We start from the raw sequence: 17220 nt of genomic DNA, 5'->3' as shown, positions 1-17220 counted from the left end.
ATCACGATCGCCCTCACATTCGTGATAGACGAGGAGAAGAGGGCGATCGCGATAGGCAGAAAACATTGAACACAGACGGAACACCCGGTTTCCCACCAAACACTGTGTTCAGCCTATCACGATCGCCCTCACGTTCGTGATAGACGAGGGGACGATCGTGATCGGCGGAACTCTGTGTTTGCTGGGAAACAAAGTGTTCCGCCCATTATGGAACAGCACAAAGAGGAGCGCAAGTTTTTAAAACTGCACGGCCGCCGTCTGAAAATGTCACGGACTCGGGTACACAGATCGGATTCTGCAATGGGCACGGTGAGGTCAGGCTGCACAGGTAACGGGACCTGCCAGGGGAACCAACTGGATCCTGTCATGGTAGAGTTAAAGAGCTGCAAATGGGCACAGTGAGGTCAGGCTGCAAATGGGCACAGTGAGGTCAGGCTGCAAATGGGCACAGCGAGGTCAGGCTGCAAATGGGCATTGTTGACCCTCTTTTCTGCTTACAGTAGCTGCTGCATTCTCACCCTAGGCTTATACTCAAGTCAATTAATTTTCCCATTTTTTGGTGGTAAAAGTAGGTGCCTCGGCTTATATTCGGGTCAGCTTATACTCGAGTATAAACGGTATATAGGGCTGAAACAACAAATCGATTATGAAATGAATCGATTACTATTTTCATAAACGATTAATCGGTCAGTAACATAATGGGGTTAAAAAAAAAACTAAAATTATCTCTTAACGGAGCTCGCCCCTAGACTGCAGGCCATGTTTGCTTCATCGGCGGAGTCGGGGGGACTTCCCGGCACCACGAGGGAGGCGATAATTGTCGTGATCCCCAAGCCTGGGAAGGACCCGATGGTCTGCTCTTCATATCGTCCCATCTCCCTCCTAAACGTGGACGCAAAAATATTGGTCAAGGTTCTAGCCACTAGACTGAACACGGTTATAACGGCTCTGATCCACTCTGACCAAACGGGGTTCATGCCGGGCAGGGGCACAGACAAACATTTGGCGACTCCTCACTCACATAAATAGGGCGACGAGGGCTCGGCGGGCGTGGGGGCCTCACTCGACGCGGAGAAGGCCTTTTGTATCTGTCGAGTGGGGCTACCTTTGGAGAGTCCTCTCGGGCTTCGGGTTTGGTCCGGGCTTCCTGCATTGGGTGCGTATGCTGTATGCTGACCCTGTAGCCAGGATCCGTACTAATGGCTGCCTCTCGGAGGCTTTTTCACTGGGGCACAGCACGCGACAGGGGTGCCCACTATCCCCGGGTTTATTCACGCTTGCGCTGGAACCCGTTGGCAATACAGATCAGGGCGGAGAGGAGGGTGCGTGGGATACGGATAGGCCCGATTGAGGAGAAGTTGTCCCTATACGCGGATGACACTCTGCTATACTTGGAAGATACTTCGCCCTCGCTGCAGATGGCACTGGAGATGTTTGACCAATTTGGCCGCTACTCAGGGATACGCATTAACTGGGACAAATCAGTCCTGTTCCCGCTGCATCCCAGATCCCCACAACCCATGTTGAGCAATCCGCTCAAGTGGGTGGACGAATTCACCTATCTGGGTATTAAAATTACAAGCAGGACAGAGGACTATGTGAGCACTAATATACAGCCCCTCATGTCGCAATTAGTGTCTAAAATGTGCAGTATGGCGTTCCCTGCCCCTGACACCTGTGGGAAGAGTAAACCTCTTGAAAATGTTTTTTCTGCCAAAATGTCTTTATTTTTTTTGAAGCATGCCGTCCCATCTCTCTGGATCCTTCTTCCGAAGGTTGGAGAGTGTGGTGCTGTCCTTTGTGTGGGCCGGACGGCCCCCCAGAGTGGCGAGACAAATTCTACACCACCCTATGTCCGGGGGGCGGGGGATTGGCACTCCCGAACTTCCGTATTTACTATTGGGCGGCAGTCCTGGTCACGGTGAGATGGTGGTTCTCCCAGCCTGGACAGAACCTGGCAGTGGCGCTGGAGGTGGCCGTTTTGGGCTTGTATGCAGCGCTCAGCAACTTGCCATTTAGGGGTCTTAGGGCTAGCCCCTCCATGACGTTGCTTATGCGTAGTACTGGGAGGGTTTGGCAGAAGGCTAGAGCAATCTATAGGAAGCCAAATCGCATCTCCCCACACGCCCCCTTGTGGGGCAATCCTATGCTGCCCCACCTTAATTCCATTCCAGACCCATCTCTCTGGGCAAAAAGGGGGATTATTAAGGTTAGACACATAGTCCGGGACGGTAAGCTCCGGACGTTTCAGGAGCTGCGTAGCGGTTACTCCTTGCCGACCCTTTTTCCAGTTTCGGTACTGGCAGCTGAAGCATGCCTTCCAGGCACAATTCCCTGAACCCCTGATCATGGAGTGGGACTCGGTGGAGCGCCTTCTGATCTCTGATGTGATGGGGCGCCCCCTCTCTTCCCTATATCTCACGGTAGGGCACGATACTAAGCTTACTAGAACTTGGGATAGGTGGAAATCAGATATCCCGTCTCTGGAGGAGGAATGGGAGGATTGCCTCTCTACATATATCCCTTCTTTGATTGCCGCTAGGGACAGGTTTGTGCAGCTTAAATTCTTACACAGAGCCTATTTCACGCCACAGAGGTTGGCACGGGTGTATCCCCAGAGAGACCCCCATTGTCCGAGATGTAAACAGGAGGTAGGAACTTTCTGGCATATGGTCTGGTCCTGTCCCAAACTTCAGCCCTACTGGGCGGCTGTGGCTTCCACCCTTAGTGACATTTGCGGGTTCAGCGTACAGGCTGATCCGAAACTTTTATTGCTAAGTCATATGGAGGATGTGGAGGGGGATAGATACTGCAAGTTGTGTTTAACATTCTCTTTGTATTATGCTAGGCAAGAGATTATGCTAAAGTGGAAGTCAGAGGACCCCCCCCACCCATGACTCCTGGCGGAAGTCGGTTACCTCAGTGCTGCCTCTGTATAGGCTGACCTAGGAAAGTATGATAAAATATGGTCCGCCTGGACTGATACATGTGCGGTTTTTGACCCCCTGCCGCCCTGAGGATAGGTTGAAGGCGAGTGCTGTGGTGATACCCTCCCCTCTTTTGACCCCCCTGTGTGCCCCCCTTCTTCCTTCTATATCCTCTCCCCTTATCCCCTTGTTCATTCCCATTTCTGGTCCCCTCCCTGCCCCCGAATTCTCGCAATATGTGCCTTTTTATGAGTTATGTGAACTGTCGGGGGTGGTGATGAGATTGGTTTGCTATGTTATACTGATTGTTAGATGGAGTATGGGCGGGATTGTTTACTGGTGTATGGGCGGGTTTTCCCGCTTACTTACGGACGCTCTGGATGTGAACCTTTGTATTACTGTGTTCTGTAACCTGATTAAGATGTAATGCTGAATTGTCAAATAAAAGCTTTTTCTGTTAAAAAAAAAAAAAATGATCTCTTAAGTGCCGGTTCACACAGGGGCAATACGACTTCCAGCGCGACTTTGCGATCCGACTTCAGCGCGACTTGCAAAGCAACTTCAAGTCGCCTCCAGGACGCATGTGGGATGCGTTTCAATGCCATAACTTCTAATGGCACCCCAATCGCGGTGTGATTTTGCCTCAATAAAACAAATGAAGCCTGTCGCTCAAAAAAACGAGCAGGAGCCTCTTTTGGGTGACAGCACTTCAAGTTGCGATTTATCGCACGACAACCGTGGCAAAAATCCCACCGTGATTGGGGTGCCATTAGAAGCCAAGGCATCGCAAACGCGTCCTGCAAATTTGCCACAATTCTGGATCCATGGGCAGAATCGCCCGCAATTCCGGAATCGCCTAGGTTTTAAATGCGTCCCATGCTTTGCAGAGATTCTGGAATCATAGGCAGAAGTGCCCGCGATTCTGAAATGCCCAGGTGTGAATGGAGCCTAAACACATAATACACATAGTTAGGTACACATTTAACCCCTTGATGTTAAGCCCTTCCCAGCCACTGTCATTGGTACAGTGTATAATATTAGCACTGATCTCTGTATTAATGTCAGGGGTGATGTCAGTTCCCCCAGCGTCAGTGTCAGATTTTTCGCCTCACAATTGCAGTCCCATTTTTTTAAGTCGCTGATCATCACCATTAGTAGTATAAGAAATAAAAAAGTCCAGTATATATTCCACAGTTTGTAGGCGCTCTAGCTTTCAGGCAAACCAATCAATTTACACTTAGAGATTTATTTTTTATTTTTTTATTAAAGACATTCTGGCTAAAAATTTATGAAGAAATTCGATTTTTTTTTATTGGATATGTTTTATAGCAGAAAGCAAATCGTTAATATTTCACTGATCAAATATCACCAAAAGAAAGCTCTATTTGTTTGAAAAATATGTAGTGTGGGGCTAAATAGCAAAAAATGGACTGGTCTTGAAGAGGGTAAAATTTACCGGAGGTCAAGTGATTAAACCAGTAAGCAGACACTGCTTTGACTCTAAATATGGTCCAGTGTGCATACATATACGGTGAGGGGTGAAAGTATTTGATCTCCTGATTTTGTACATTTGCCCACTGACAAAGAAATGATCAGTCTAGATTTTTAAAAGGTAGGTTTATTTTAACAGTGAGACAGAATAACAAAAATACCCCCAAAAAAGTTATAAATTGATATGCATTTTAATAAGTGAAATAAGTATTTGACCCATTCGCAAAACATGACTTGGTACTTGGTGACAAAACCCTTGTTGGCAAACACAGAGGCCAGATGTTTCTTGTAGTTGGCCACCAGGTTTGCACACATCTCAGGAGGGATTTTGTCCCACTCCTCTTTGCAGATCTTTTCCAAGTCTTTAAGGTTTCGAGGCTGACGTTTGGCAACTCAAAACTTCAGCACCCTCCACATATTTTCTATGGGATTAAGGTCTGGAGACTAGCTAGGCCACTCCCAGACCATAATGTGCTTCTTCATGAGCCACTCCTTTGATGCCTTGGCCGTGTGTTTTGGGTCATTGGAAAACCCATCCAGGACCCATTTTCAATGCCCTGGCTGAGGGAAGGAGGTTCTCACCCAACATTGACGTTACATGGCCCCGTCCATCGTTCATTTGATGCAGTAAAGTTGCCCTATCCCCTTAGCAGAATGTTTCCACCTCCATGTTTGATGGTGGGGAAGGCGTTCTTGAGGTCATAGGCAGCATTCCTCCACCTCCAAACATGGCGAGTTGAGTTGATGCCAAAGAGCTCAATTTTGGTCTCATCTGACCACACCACTTTCACCCCGTTCTCTGAATCGTTGCGATTAGCAAACTTCAGACGGGCCTGTACATGTGCTTTTTTGAGCAGGGGGACCTTACGGGTGCTGCAGGATTTCAGTCCTTCACGGCCTAGTGTGTTACCAATTGTTTTCTTGGCGACTATGGTCCCAGTTGCCTTGAGATCATTGACAAGATTCTCCTGTGTAGTTCTGGGCTGATTCCTCACCATTCTCATGACCATTGAAACTCCACAAGGGGAGATCTTGCATGGAGCCCCAGACCGAGGGAGATTGACAGTTATTTTGCGTTTCTTCCATTTGGGAATAATCGCATCAACTGTTGTCACCCGCTCACCAAGTTGCTTGGCGATGGTCTTGTAGCCCATTCCAGCCTTGTGCAAGTCTACAATCTTGTCCCCTACATCCTTGGACAGCTCTTTGGTCCTGTCCATGGTGAAGAGATTGGAATCTGATTGATTGCTTCTGTGGACAGGTGACTTTTATACAGGTAACAAGCTGAGTTTAGGAGCACTCGCTTTAAGAGAGTGTTCCTAATCTTAGCTTGTTACCTGTATAAAAGACACCTGGGAGCCAAACATCTTGCTGATTGAGAGGGGATCAAATACTTATTTCACTCATTAAAATGCAAATCAATTTTTTGATTTTTTTTTAAATGCGTTTTTCTGGATATTTTTGTTATATCTGTCTCTCACTGTTAAAATAAAAACTTACCATTAAAATTATAGATTGTTAATTTATTTTTCAGTGGTGAAACGTACAAAATCAGCAGGGATCAAATACTTTTTTCCCCTGACTGTATGTATTAAAATACCCTGAGGCCTCGTACACACGAGGGGACATGTCCGATGAAAACGGTCCGCGGACCGTTTTCATCGGACATGTCCGCTCGGAGATTTCTGTCAGATGGTTGTACACACCATCAAACAGAAATCCGCGCAGACAGGATACGCGGTGACGATGACGCGGCGACGTGCGTGGCCCTGGAAGGTCAATGCTTCCACGCATGCGTCGAATCACTTCGACGCTTGCGAGGGCTTTCGGCCGAGCGGACATGTCCGGTGAGTCGTACAGATGACCGAACATGTCCGACGGACAGGCTTCCAGCGGACATGTTTCTTAAATGTTTCTTAGCATGCTAAGAAACATTTGTCCGCTGGAAACCTGTCCGATCCGCCGGAAAATTGTCCGGTCAGCCATACACACGACCGAACATGTCTGCGGAAATTGGTCCGACGGACCAGTTTCAGCAGACATGTTCGGTCGTGTGTACAAGGCCTTAGAATAGCACATTTCATAGGCCCCACAGCAGTGACACAAACACTGAATTCTACAACCAAGATAGACACACACACACACACACACACACACACACACACACACACACGTGTGTGTGTGTGTGTGTGTATATATGTATGTGTATATATATTAGGGGTGCAATGGATCAAAAAACGTACGGTTCGGATCGTTTCTCGGATCAGAGTCACGGATCGGATCATTTTTCGGATCAGCAAAAAAAAAAAAAAAACGTGGCTCAAGCACTTTCAGCATGTGTTTAAAGCCCTCGTTTTGCACAACCAAATATGGCCTCATGTCTGCACCTATAAACACACTGATAGCGTTTGTGATGGCTTTAGCCCGGTCTGATTGTGCAACAAGCGGCTGCTTAAATGCTGATGAGCGGTTGTTGAGCAGCTTTCAATTTTGTTTTCACTCATGTCAGTGAAACACCAGTGTGATGTCGCTTCAAATGCGTGGCCATGCTTAATGTGTTCCCACTGTCATATGGCTTTCTTGTGCTACAGTGACTACACACCGTCACGGTTTCATCCACTAACCTCTTTCCTTCATCATTATATTTGACAGCAAAGACAAAATGCTCCCATACAGGGGATTCAAATGACACGGCGCGTTCAAGCTCCTCCGTTCGCCATGACGAGAAGCTGTGTGGACTGAACATGCACACAACTTTTCTTTTTCAGAAATCAATCCGCGGATCACGTGTGTGCGGTTTTGATCAATATTTGTTTGGATCACGGATCAATAACGATAGATTATGATTATATATATTATATATATATATATATATATATATATATATATATATATATATATATATATAGTACAGACCAAAAGTTTGGACACACCTTCTCATTCAAAGAGTTTTCTTTATTTTCATGACTATGAAAATTGTAGATTCACACCGAAGGCATCAAAACTATGAATTAACACATGTGGAATTATACATAACAAAAAAGTGTGAAACAACTGAAAATATATTTCATATTCTAGTTTCTTCAAAGTAGCCACCTTTTCCTTTGATTACTGCTTGGCACACTCTTGGCATTCTCTTGATGAGCTTCAAGAGGTAGTCACCTGGCGCAGCACCCCATCACTCTCCTTCTTGGTCAAATAGCCCTTACACAGCCTGGAGGTGTGTTTGGGGTCATTGTCCTGTTGAAAAATAAATGATGGTCCAACTAAACGCAAACCGGATGGAATAGCATGCCGCTGCAAGATGCTGTGGTAGCCATGCTGGTTCAGTATGCCTTCAATTTTGAATAATAATAATAATGAAATATATTTTCAGTTGTTTCACACTTTTTTGTTATGTATAATTCCACATGTGTTAATTCATAGTTTTGATGCCATATATATATATATATATATATATATATATATACACACACACATATACACCACGTTCCGTTTCCAGAACAGGCAAACCAAAGAACTACAAAATACAGTAGGTAATGGCATTTGTAACTGCATTGTACAGTGTCCTCTAATAGAATTCAAATGAAGAGCTAAAATTACCTCTGTAGATGGTAGATCTTGTGTGTATATTGTCCTTTCTCCCCATCCTTCTCGTAAGGCTCATTTACAAGTACTTCAACACCTTCCCCTCCTCCTGTTTCATTTTTGCTGGCTTCTGCTACGGAGTACAGCTGGCCCACCTGATACTGGAAGAACAGACAAAAAACATTTCTCAGAACAGACTATAGTACAAAAGTACAGTTAATGGAGTCAATGTCAATGGAGTGAAGCGCATTTAACAAGAGCAGAGATGGGCCAATAAACCAAAACTCATGGTTACTCAAACAGTTCATTTCAGACTTCTGCACAAACATCTTTCCATAAAAGCAGACTGATATGAATGGCAAAAAAACAAAACAAAAAACAAAAGACAAAAAAAAAAAAAAAAAAAACTTTAAAATACACATACAAAATAGTCACAGATAATGTTTTTAGGTACAGAAAATGTGCGTATATATTGTGTATAATCTTTTAATCTTATTATGCAAAATTGATTTTCAAAAAAGACCACTTTGTCCAGCGGAATGCTGCCGAAATATTTCAGCTCTGCACATTTTTTGCCAACGTTAGTTTTTCATACAAGCCATCTTTCTTCACTAAAACGGCCACTTGAAATGTTCTCTCTTTTTTGTAAATATAATATATGTTCAAAAGTAAAATTATTTAAGAAAGTGGAAACGATTAAACATTTTTATATTATTACAAACGTGCATTCAGTTGATCTCGGCAGGGTTACTGAACACACCTGTAGCTGTTTGAACCAGTTTCTTACTCTTCCTGCTGACTGTACTCATATACGAGGCCTTACAGAAGTTATTCTGCATCTGTCGGGCTGCAAATCTACGTACTTGTGTGTGCGCCAAGAGCGTGCTGCACAGCGCACTCCCAGCACAAAGACCGGCTTTCTCCGAAAACCGGGGTTCCGTACTAATGATCTAGATTCAGAAGGCCCAGTTCCCGATCACCTGATCACTGCGATAGCTTCCGATTGGCTTTCACAGTGATCAGTCACTGTACTGTCCTTTCCTGTGTTTCTCCTTGTTAATGGAGAAAATAAAAAAGTATTTTTTCAAATTTGTGTTTTTAGGTGCAAAACGTGCACTATTTTTTGTGGCCTACTACATGTAGAAACAACAAATAATACACACAAATGTTGTAACGCTGCAATCATCAGGACCAAGATAATTATTTTTTTTGGGTTGTTCTAAGAAGGTTATGAAAATAGTAAAAAATATATAGCTTAATTAAAAAAAATAAAAATGTTATCAGTTTCCCTTTCAGAATTAAAAAAAAACAAAAAAATAACAAAAACACACAGGAGAGATCCATTTACCACCAAATGAAAACCCAATCCGTCCTGATAAAAATAAGATATAATTCACCCGGATATAGCAAGTTGTTGCAATGATATGCGCAGTTTTACTAACATTGGCCCAGATTCAAGTACATTTGCGCTTTATTTGCGGAGGCACAGGGCAACGATTTTGCCCTGCGCCCTCGCAAATATTTTGCGCTGCCCTCGATTCACGGAGCAGTAGCTCCGTAAATTGCGAGGGCGCGCCGGCAAAATTGCCCGGCGTAAGCGCGCAATGCAAATGATCCCGCCGGGGGCGGGAATCATTTAAATTAAGCGCGCTCCCGCGCCGAGCGTAGAGTGCATGCTTCGTCGGGAAACTTTCCCGACGTGCATTGCGGCAAATGACGTCGCAAGGATGTCATTTGCTCCAAAGTGAACGTGAATGGCGTCCAGCGCCATTCACGATTCACTTACGCAAACGACATAGATTTTAAATCTCGCGACGCGGGAATGTGGGTATCCTATAGCATTGGCTGCGCCTGCTATTAGGATGTGTAACCTTACGCGAAACCCGACGTACGCAAACTACGTAATTTGCATACGCAGGGCTCGCACAACGTTGGGAATCGGTGTTAGTATGCAATTTGCATACTATACACAGATCACAATGGGAGCGCCCCCTAGCGGCCAACGCAAGAATGCAGCCTAAAATCTGCGTGGCATAAGAGCCTTATGCCACGCAGATTTTAGGCTGCAGTCGGCGTAGCGATGTTCCTGAATCAGGAGCATTCGCTACGCCGGAGCAAGTAAGCAATTGCGCTGTGTAACCTATGGTTACACAGGCGCAATTGCTTCTTAAATCTGGCCCATTGTGTCAAAACTGCATTGAGGCACTAGAATTAGTTTTTTTCAGAAAGGGGTATATTTATTATTATTTTTTTTGGTAAAAGGTGTTCAAAGTTTTTTTTTCTTTGGTTAAACAGTACTGAACAGGGATGCCGAGATGTACCCTGCAGGTTTTTTTTCTTAATAAACCCAGAATATACCAGTGAGAGGCATATGTAAATCCTCAACTGTAGTCCAAAACCAAGACCTGCCAATACAACTGTGCTTTACATGGTGCATCATTTTCCTTTTCTTGCATTATACATACCTGGTGACCCCACTAGTCCAAATGCCTTCTTTTCTCAGGGAGACAACAAAGGGCTTGCAGCGAATTCCCTACGGCAATGCCATCACGATCAGCTTCTGTATCTATTTGGACTACACGACTGTGCTGCTCCATACACTGAGGAGGAGGGATACAAGAGCTGTCGCCACAGATAACCCTCCCTCTCACTACCAATTGGTGCATAACACATAGAGCAACATGGAACCCAGGGCTGTCTTAATGAGAGGGCACACCTGGGCACTGCCCAGGTGCCCCTGCCCTTTTCCCCAAAGCAGCTGGTCCGGGCTACCCCTCTACACCCCAGATATCCCCCCCAGCACTCTGACCCCTCTACACCCCAGATATCCCCTGCCTCCTACCTACTTGATTTCTGTTTACCTGCACTGTCTCCATTATAGGGGCCCCAGAGCATTACTTTGCCCAGGGGCCCATGATGCTATTAAGACGGCCCTGATGGAATCCTCCCTCTGTCTAGAGCGGCCGTCACTAAATGGCGGCCCGAGTCCGGCCCCAGTGACGCTTCTGCCTGGACCGCCAGTAATGTTAGCAAGTGTTTGCTGGGACTGCGGGTTTCCATAGCAACCAGAGACGCTGTGTGTGACAGAAGACTCACACTCACAGGCCACGAGTAGGGGCGGCCCGCGAGTGTGAGTCTTTTGTTGTCACACGCAGCGTCACTGTTTGCAGTTCCCGGGTCCAGGCTCTCCTTGGGAGTAGGGGTGTGAGGTCATGGGTGCGCCCCGCCCCCCGCTGCTCGCGGTTCCCATTGTTCGGCAGGACACCTGGCCCTGGCTCCTGGGTCGCATGGTGTTACATGCACGCTCCGCCCCCTTCTGGTTCTCCATATCCCGCAGCTTCTGCCCCTTCTGGGTTTTACTTGTGCCCTCCTGCATTTAAGGTATGTGGGCAACATGTTAACCATGTATTGTGCACACTGCTGGGCATATTTTGTTACAGGTCACGCTGATGGGCACCTTTTTCATTTTAAGGGGCACTCTGATGGACAAATTTTATTTTAAGGGGCACGCTGATGGGTATATTTTTAATGTGCACACTGATGAGCATATTTTGTTAAAGACATAATACAACATAAAATGTGCCTATCAGGCGTGCACATTTAAAATGTACCCATCAGCGTGCCCCTTAACGGTGATGGGCACCTTTTATTTTATAAAAAACAAGATAATACGGCGCTAATATTTAAACCTGTGAAAAATATATATGTGAAATATATCTTAAAAAGTTGAATGCAACATTCATAAAAATAAATGTAAAATAAATGACCAAAAGAATGATCAAAAATTTGATAAAAGAATTGACAATATGGTATTCAATGTGACAAATCCAACCATATAAATAAATGAAGTGACAAAGAAATAGTCCATAAAAAATCAGTGCAAATTAAGTCCAATTAAGGTGAGCATCTGTGATTAATCAGGAAAGGGATCCTCCACCAAAAAGGTCACCCAATGTGTGGGAAATGAAATCTCCTTACCAGAGACAAAGACCGGGCTTTCAACGGTCTAATTCAGCATAAGGATGTTTAAAGTCTTCCTTGAAAAGACTATTCCAGACACTGCTATGAATCACCAGTATTGATAACTCCAAAAGATAGAATCCCATTCAAATCCGCTCCAGTTAAACATTGGTGTTCATAAAAAATAAAGAATGGTAGGAAACCACATAGTGCATTACTGTGTAAACATTGAGCTTTAATAAAAACAGGTGTGCACTTACAGCAAAAACTTTGGAATCTCGCATGTGGGATATGGTATGGAAGGGATGGCGTTTCCTCAAGCCTCCGTTCGCTTCGTGTCTCCGTCCGTCGCGTGTCTCTCCCTCTAACGTGATGACGTCACTGTGGCTAAGCTCCTCCTACGCGTTTCGTCGCAATACGGACGTCTACGGGGATAGGCTGTCCGTATTGCGACGAAACGCGTAGGAGGAGCTTAGCCACAGTGACGTCATCACGTTAGAGGGAGAGACACGCGACGGACGGAGACACGAAGCGAACGGAGGCTTGAGGAAACGCCATCCCTTCCATACCATATCCCACATGCGAGATTCCAAAGTTTTTGCTGTAAGTGCACACCTGTTTTTATTAAAGCTCAATGTTTACACAGTAATGCACTATGTGGTTTCCTACCATTCTTTATTTTTTATGAACACCAATGTTTAACTGGAGCGGATTTGAATGGGATTCTATCTTTTGGAGTTATCAATACTGGTGATTCATAGCAGTGTCTGGAATAGTCTTTTCAAGGAAGACTTTAAACATCCTTATGCTGAATTAGACCGTTGAAAGCCCGGTCTTTGTCTCTGGTAAGGAGATTTCATTTCCCACACATTGGGTGACCTTTTTGGTGGAGGATCCCTTTCCTGATTAATCACAGATGCTCACCTTAATTGGACTTAATTTGCACTGATTTTTTATGGACTATTTCTTTGTCACTTCATTTATTTATATGGTTGGATTTGTCACATTGAATACCATATTGTCAATTCTTTTATCAAATTTTTGATCATTCTTTTGGTCATTTATTTTACATTTATTTTTATGAATGTTGCATTCAACTTTTTAAGATATATTTCACATATATATTTTTCACAGGTTTAAATATTAGCGCCGTATTATCTTGTTTTTTGTTTCTTTGTTTACTATGGTATTTTAGTATTAATACTGGCAGCTTTTCACAGAAATTAATTTTTTTCACTGTTAATTTATTTACACGTTAGCGCAGTGTTTTTTTCTGTCTATACAGAGAAATCCCTTTCCACCTTTTATTTTATGTTAAGGGGCACGCAGATAGCCACATTTTATGTTAAGGAGCATGTTTTGTTGTGCCCATCAGAGTGCCCCTTAATATAAAATGTGCCCATCAGCGTGACCCTTATTTTATGTTAATGGGCACGCTGATGGGCACATTTTATGTTAAGGGAGACTCTGATGGGGACATCTGACGTAAGGAGGCATTCTGACGGGAATGCTTGATGTAAAGGGGTGCTGTGATGGGGACACCTGATGTACTGTAAATTAGCACTGTGATGGGGACCCCTGATTTAAAGGAGAGCTGTGATGGGGAAACCTGATGTAAAAGGGACACTGTGATGGGGACACCCGATGTACTGTAAAGGAGAGCTGTGATGGGGACACCTGATGTAAAGGGGCACTGTGATTGGGACACCTGATGTAAAGGGGCACTGTGATGGGGACACATGATGTAAAGAAGCACTGTGATGGGGACACATGGGGACTTGAGATTCGGACCGCGGCCCAAAGAAAATTTTAGTGACCGGACCGCCTTGAATTTTAATTCAAGACCCCTGGTCTAGAGGAAGCAACGCAGGGCCCTCCTGAATCTAACTCTGGTGTCGTGAAGATATCTGCAGCACCTCCAATAGGAGCAAAGATGGATTCTTCGCTCCCGAATCCCAAGTCTGGTGTCGTGAAGAGCTCTGTAGCACCTCCAATAGGAGCGAAGATGGATTCTTCGCTCCCGAATCCCAACTCTGGTGTTGTGAAGATCTTTGCAGCATCTCCAATAGGAGCAAAGATGGATTCTTCGCTCCCGAATCCCAAGTCTGGTGTCGTGAAGAGCTCTGTAGCACCTCCAATAGGAGCGAAGATGGATTCTTCGCTCCCGAATCCCAACTCTGGTGTTGTGAGGATCTTTGCAGCACCTCCAATAGGAGCGATGATGGATTCTTCGCTCCTAACAGAAGGTAAGATAACATTTAAAAAAAAAATGGATATTTACAAGGGAGATTGTTAAGAAAAAATGGATGTTGACCAAAGTGCGAAAGAGGATCTGCACCCAAACACTTTATGCAAACCACAATATAAAATACTAAACATAAATATTAGATAAAGCAAACCACAGAACATTTAACTAAATTTTTTTAATTTACTTAGGAGACGTCACAAGAAAATGATGTGATTTCAAATCAGAAGAATAACAACAAACTTATAAAAACATCTGATCAGATTTAGCATATCCTGAATTGCCGGTGGTACATTCTGGCTCCATTCACCCAATTGTTTTGGTTTTCTGCAAGGACTGATCCCTGCTGTATAGGTCACAGAACACATTTTAAGAGGATCAGCTGACCAAGCAACATTAACATTTAATCCTTCCTGTTATTTCTGATCCTTTAATATCATTTGGTTTTCTCAAAAGAATTGAATCAGATGAGAAATAACTAAGACGATCGCACAGGATCCCGCCCTCCCCCACTGGAATAGCCCTTGGGAAAACTCTCTCCCCAAGCTGATTAGTCAGTCTGGTCAGCGAAAGCGGCCTTCCAGAAGCACAAAGAGTTAAAGGATTACCTAATTTAAAGCATATGTGCAATAGTGAAACATGCTATGGGACGTCTAATCGACTGATAAAGCCATCAATCGAAATTGCTGATGAAAAGGTTAGAAATGTTATTTTCCTCCATCCACCTAAAACCCGGGGCAATAGTAACACAATGATTTTACTGAAAGCATTATATAAGCGGCTGTCTATAGGAATGCAATATAATAAATAGGGGGTAAGCTCATTTGAAACCAACAGGTGAAATGGTAGGCGATTATGAATTCTCCCCGTTTACATAAATACTGACTACCTTCAGTACCCACCACAAAAATCCAGGATCACTGCAATGGCGAGAGTTCATCTTGCGTTTAATGAAAGGGTTACCTGGTTGTAAACCTCAGATATAAAATATGAAGCATATCCCTCTATAGTGTATATAGTGTGTACAGTGGAACTTCGGATGGCGAGTAACGCGTTAGACGAGCGTTTCGCAACACGAGCACTGTATTTTTAAAAATCCTGACGGTTTGCGAGTGTTGTCCCGCAATACGAGCAGGATTCAAGCCGAAACGGTGTGCAGTACCTTTTTTGGCCTGGGGTGGGGGTTGCCGGAGCCGAGTGGAGCCGCTCGTAAATACTCTGGGCCAGATTCACGTAGCCCGGGCGCAACTTAACTTTTCCGATTTAAGTTACACCGCCGCAATTTTTCCAAGTTAGTGCCACAAAGCACTTACCTGGAAATTTGCGGAGGTGTATCCTAAATCCGGCCGGCGCATGGCGGGCCAATTCAAATGGGGCGAGTCCCATTTAAATTAGGCGCGCTCCCGCGCCAGACGTACTGCGCATGCTCCCGACGCAAATTTCCCGATGTGCTTTGCGCGAAGTTACGATGCGCCAAGGTTTTGTGAATCGCGACGGGTAAAAAAAAGTTGCTTGGGGAAAAAAAAAGAGTTGCACCGGGGAAAAAAAAAAATTTGACAGCGACGCGGGAAAGACGGGTACACTTTTACATGGTGTAATAACTTTACACTTTGTAAAAGGTACCCTATCTTTGCGCCGGCAAACTAACACTTACGGCGACTTAACAAAGGGAAAAAGCTTTGTGGATCTCCGCAAGTGCTAATTTGCATACCCGACGCTGGTTTACGACGAGAACTCCCCCCAGCGGCGGCCGCGGTACTGCATCCTAAGATCCGACAGTGTATATCCATTACACCTGTCGGATCTTAGGACTAGCTATGCGTAACTGATTCTATGAATCAGTCGCATAGTTAGAAACAGAGATACGACGGCGTATCAGTAGATACGCCGTCGTATCTCGTTTGTGAATCTGGCCCTCTGTTCCGAGCCTTTCCAAGTTCAGCCGACCTGTACTCGGGTGTTTCCGAAGCCTCCCCACCTCTGGCCACATGTGGAATTGCATGCCATTTTCGTTTCCATTGAGTTCTATGGGGAAACTTTGATATGCGAGTACTTCGGATTACGAGCATTCTCGTGGAACAGATTATGCTTGTAATCGGAGGTTCTACTGTACTTGTCTCAGTCCAGAGCACAAAGTGTCATTTTTGTCTGCTACCTCGTTCAGCATGAATCTCTTCTGACAAGTTTTCCTGAAGTCAAGAGGAAAAAAAAGGTGACAGGGGAGGGAGCTCCAGCTAATTGACAGCCTCAGCTCTGTTCCTGTGTGAAGGAGGGTGTGTCCCTTCCCTCCAATCAGCTGTCAGAGCTCTCCTCGCTGAGCTCCGTAGAGTGTGACCCCGCCCCCTTCTTTTGAGAGTGGATAGATCGTATATAAATTCTATAGGAGGATTTGTTTCATCTCCCTTTTAAGTCAGCCATAGACGGTTTGAATCTCAGCTGGTTCAGCAGGAACCAGACGAGATTCAAACCAATTTATGGGCAGGCTGAATGTACCCAAGTTGATCGATTGACCAATTTGGGTACATAAGATTATTGCTAGTGGACATTATATCGCAGTGTTCTCCTGCCGGGGATGGCTTCCAGTTGGGAAGATTTCTCTTGTTGTCAAAGTGGTAGTGCAATAAAATCTAAAATGGAAGAAAAACCCATTCGCCATCCAATAGCATTTAACACATTGGGCTAGATTCACAGAGAGATACGACGGTGTATCTCCTAATACGCCGTCGTATCTCTGACTTAGACTGGTCGTATCTATGCGAATCAGTTACGCATAGATATGCCTAAGATCCGACAGGTGTAACTGTTACACCGTCGGATCTTAACTGCAATTTAAAAATGGCAGCGGGGGGCGTTCTCGCTGATTAATATGTAAATCAGCAAGATACGCCAATTCACGTACGTACGCGGGCCCGACGCAGTTTGTTACGACGTTTACGTAGCGGTTTTCCCAGCGTATACTTACCCCTGCTTCTATGAGGCGCAGCCAATGTTAATTTCGGACGGCGCATG

The 17220-nt window shown here is 44.8% G+C and overlaps 1 protein-coding gene across 1 annotated transcript in view; it reads right to left on the bottom strand.

The window, feature by feature from the left end:
* The window catches only part of PITPNA (phosphatidylinositol transfer protein alpha), a 109101-nt gene that overhangs the window by 35295 nt on the left and 56586 nt on the right, over positions 1-17220 (bottom strand). Inside the window, 1 exon segment of the mRNA XM_040338389.1 lies at positions 8022-8167. Within this exon segment, the coding sequence (XP_040194323.1) occupies positions 8022-8167 (146 nt within the window).

The sequence above is a fragment of the Rana temporaria genome, chromosome 2 (assembly GCF_905171775.1).
Source record: "Rana temporaria chromosome 2, aRanTem1.1, whole genome shotgun sequence".
NCBI lineage: Eukaryota > Metazoa > Chordata > Amphibia > Anura > Ranidae > Rana > Rana temporaria.
This window is presented reverse-complemented; position numbering and strand designations above follow the sequence as displayed.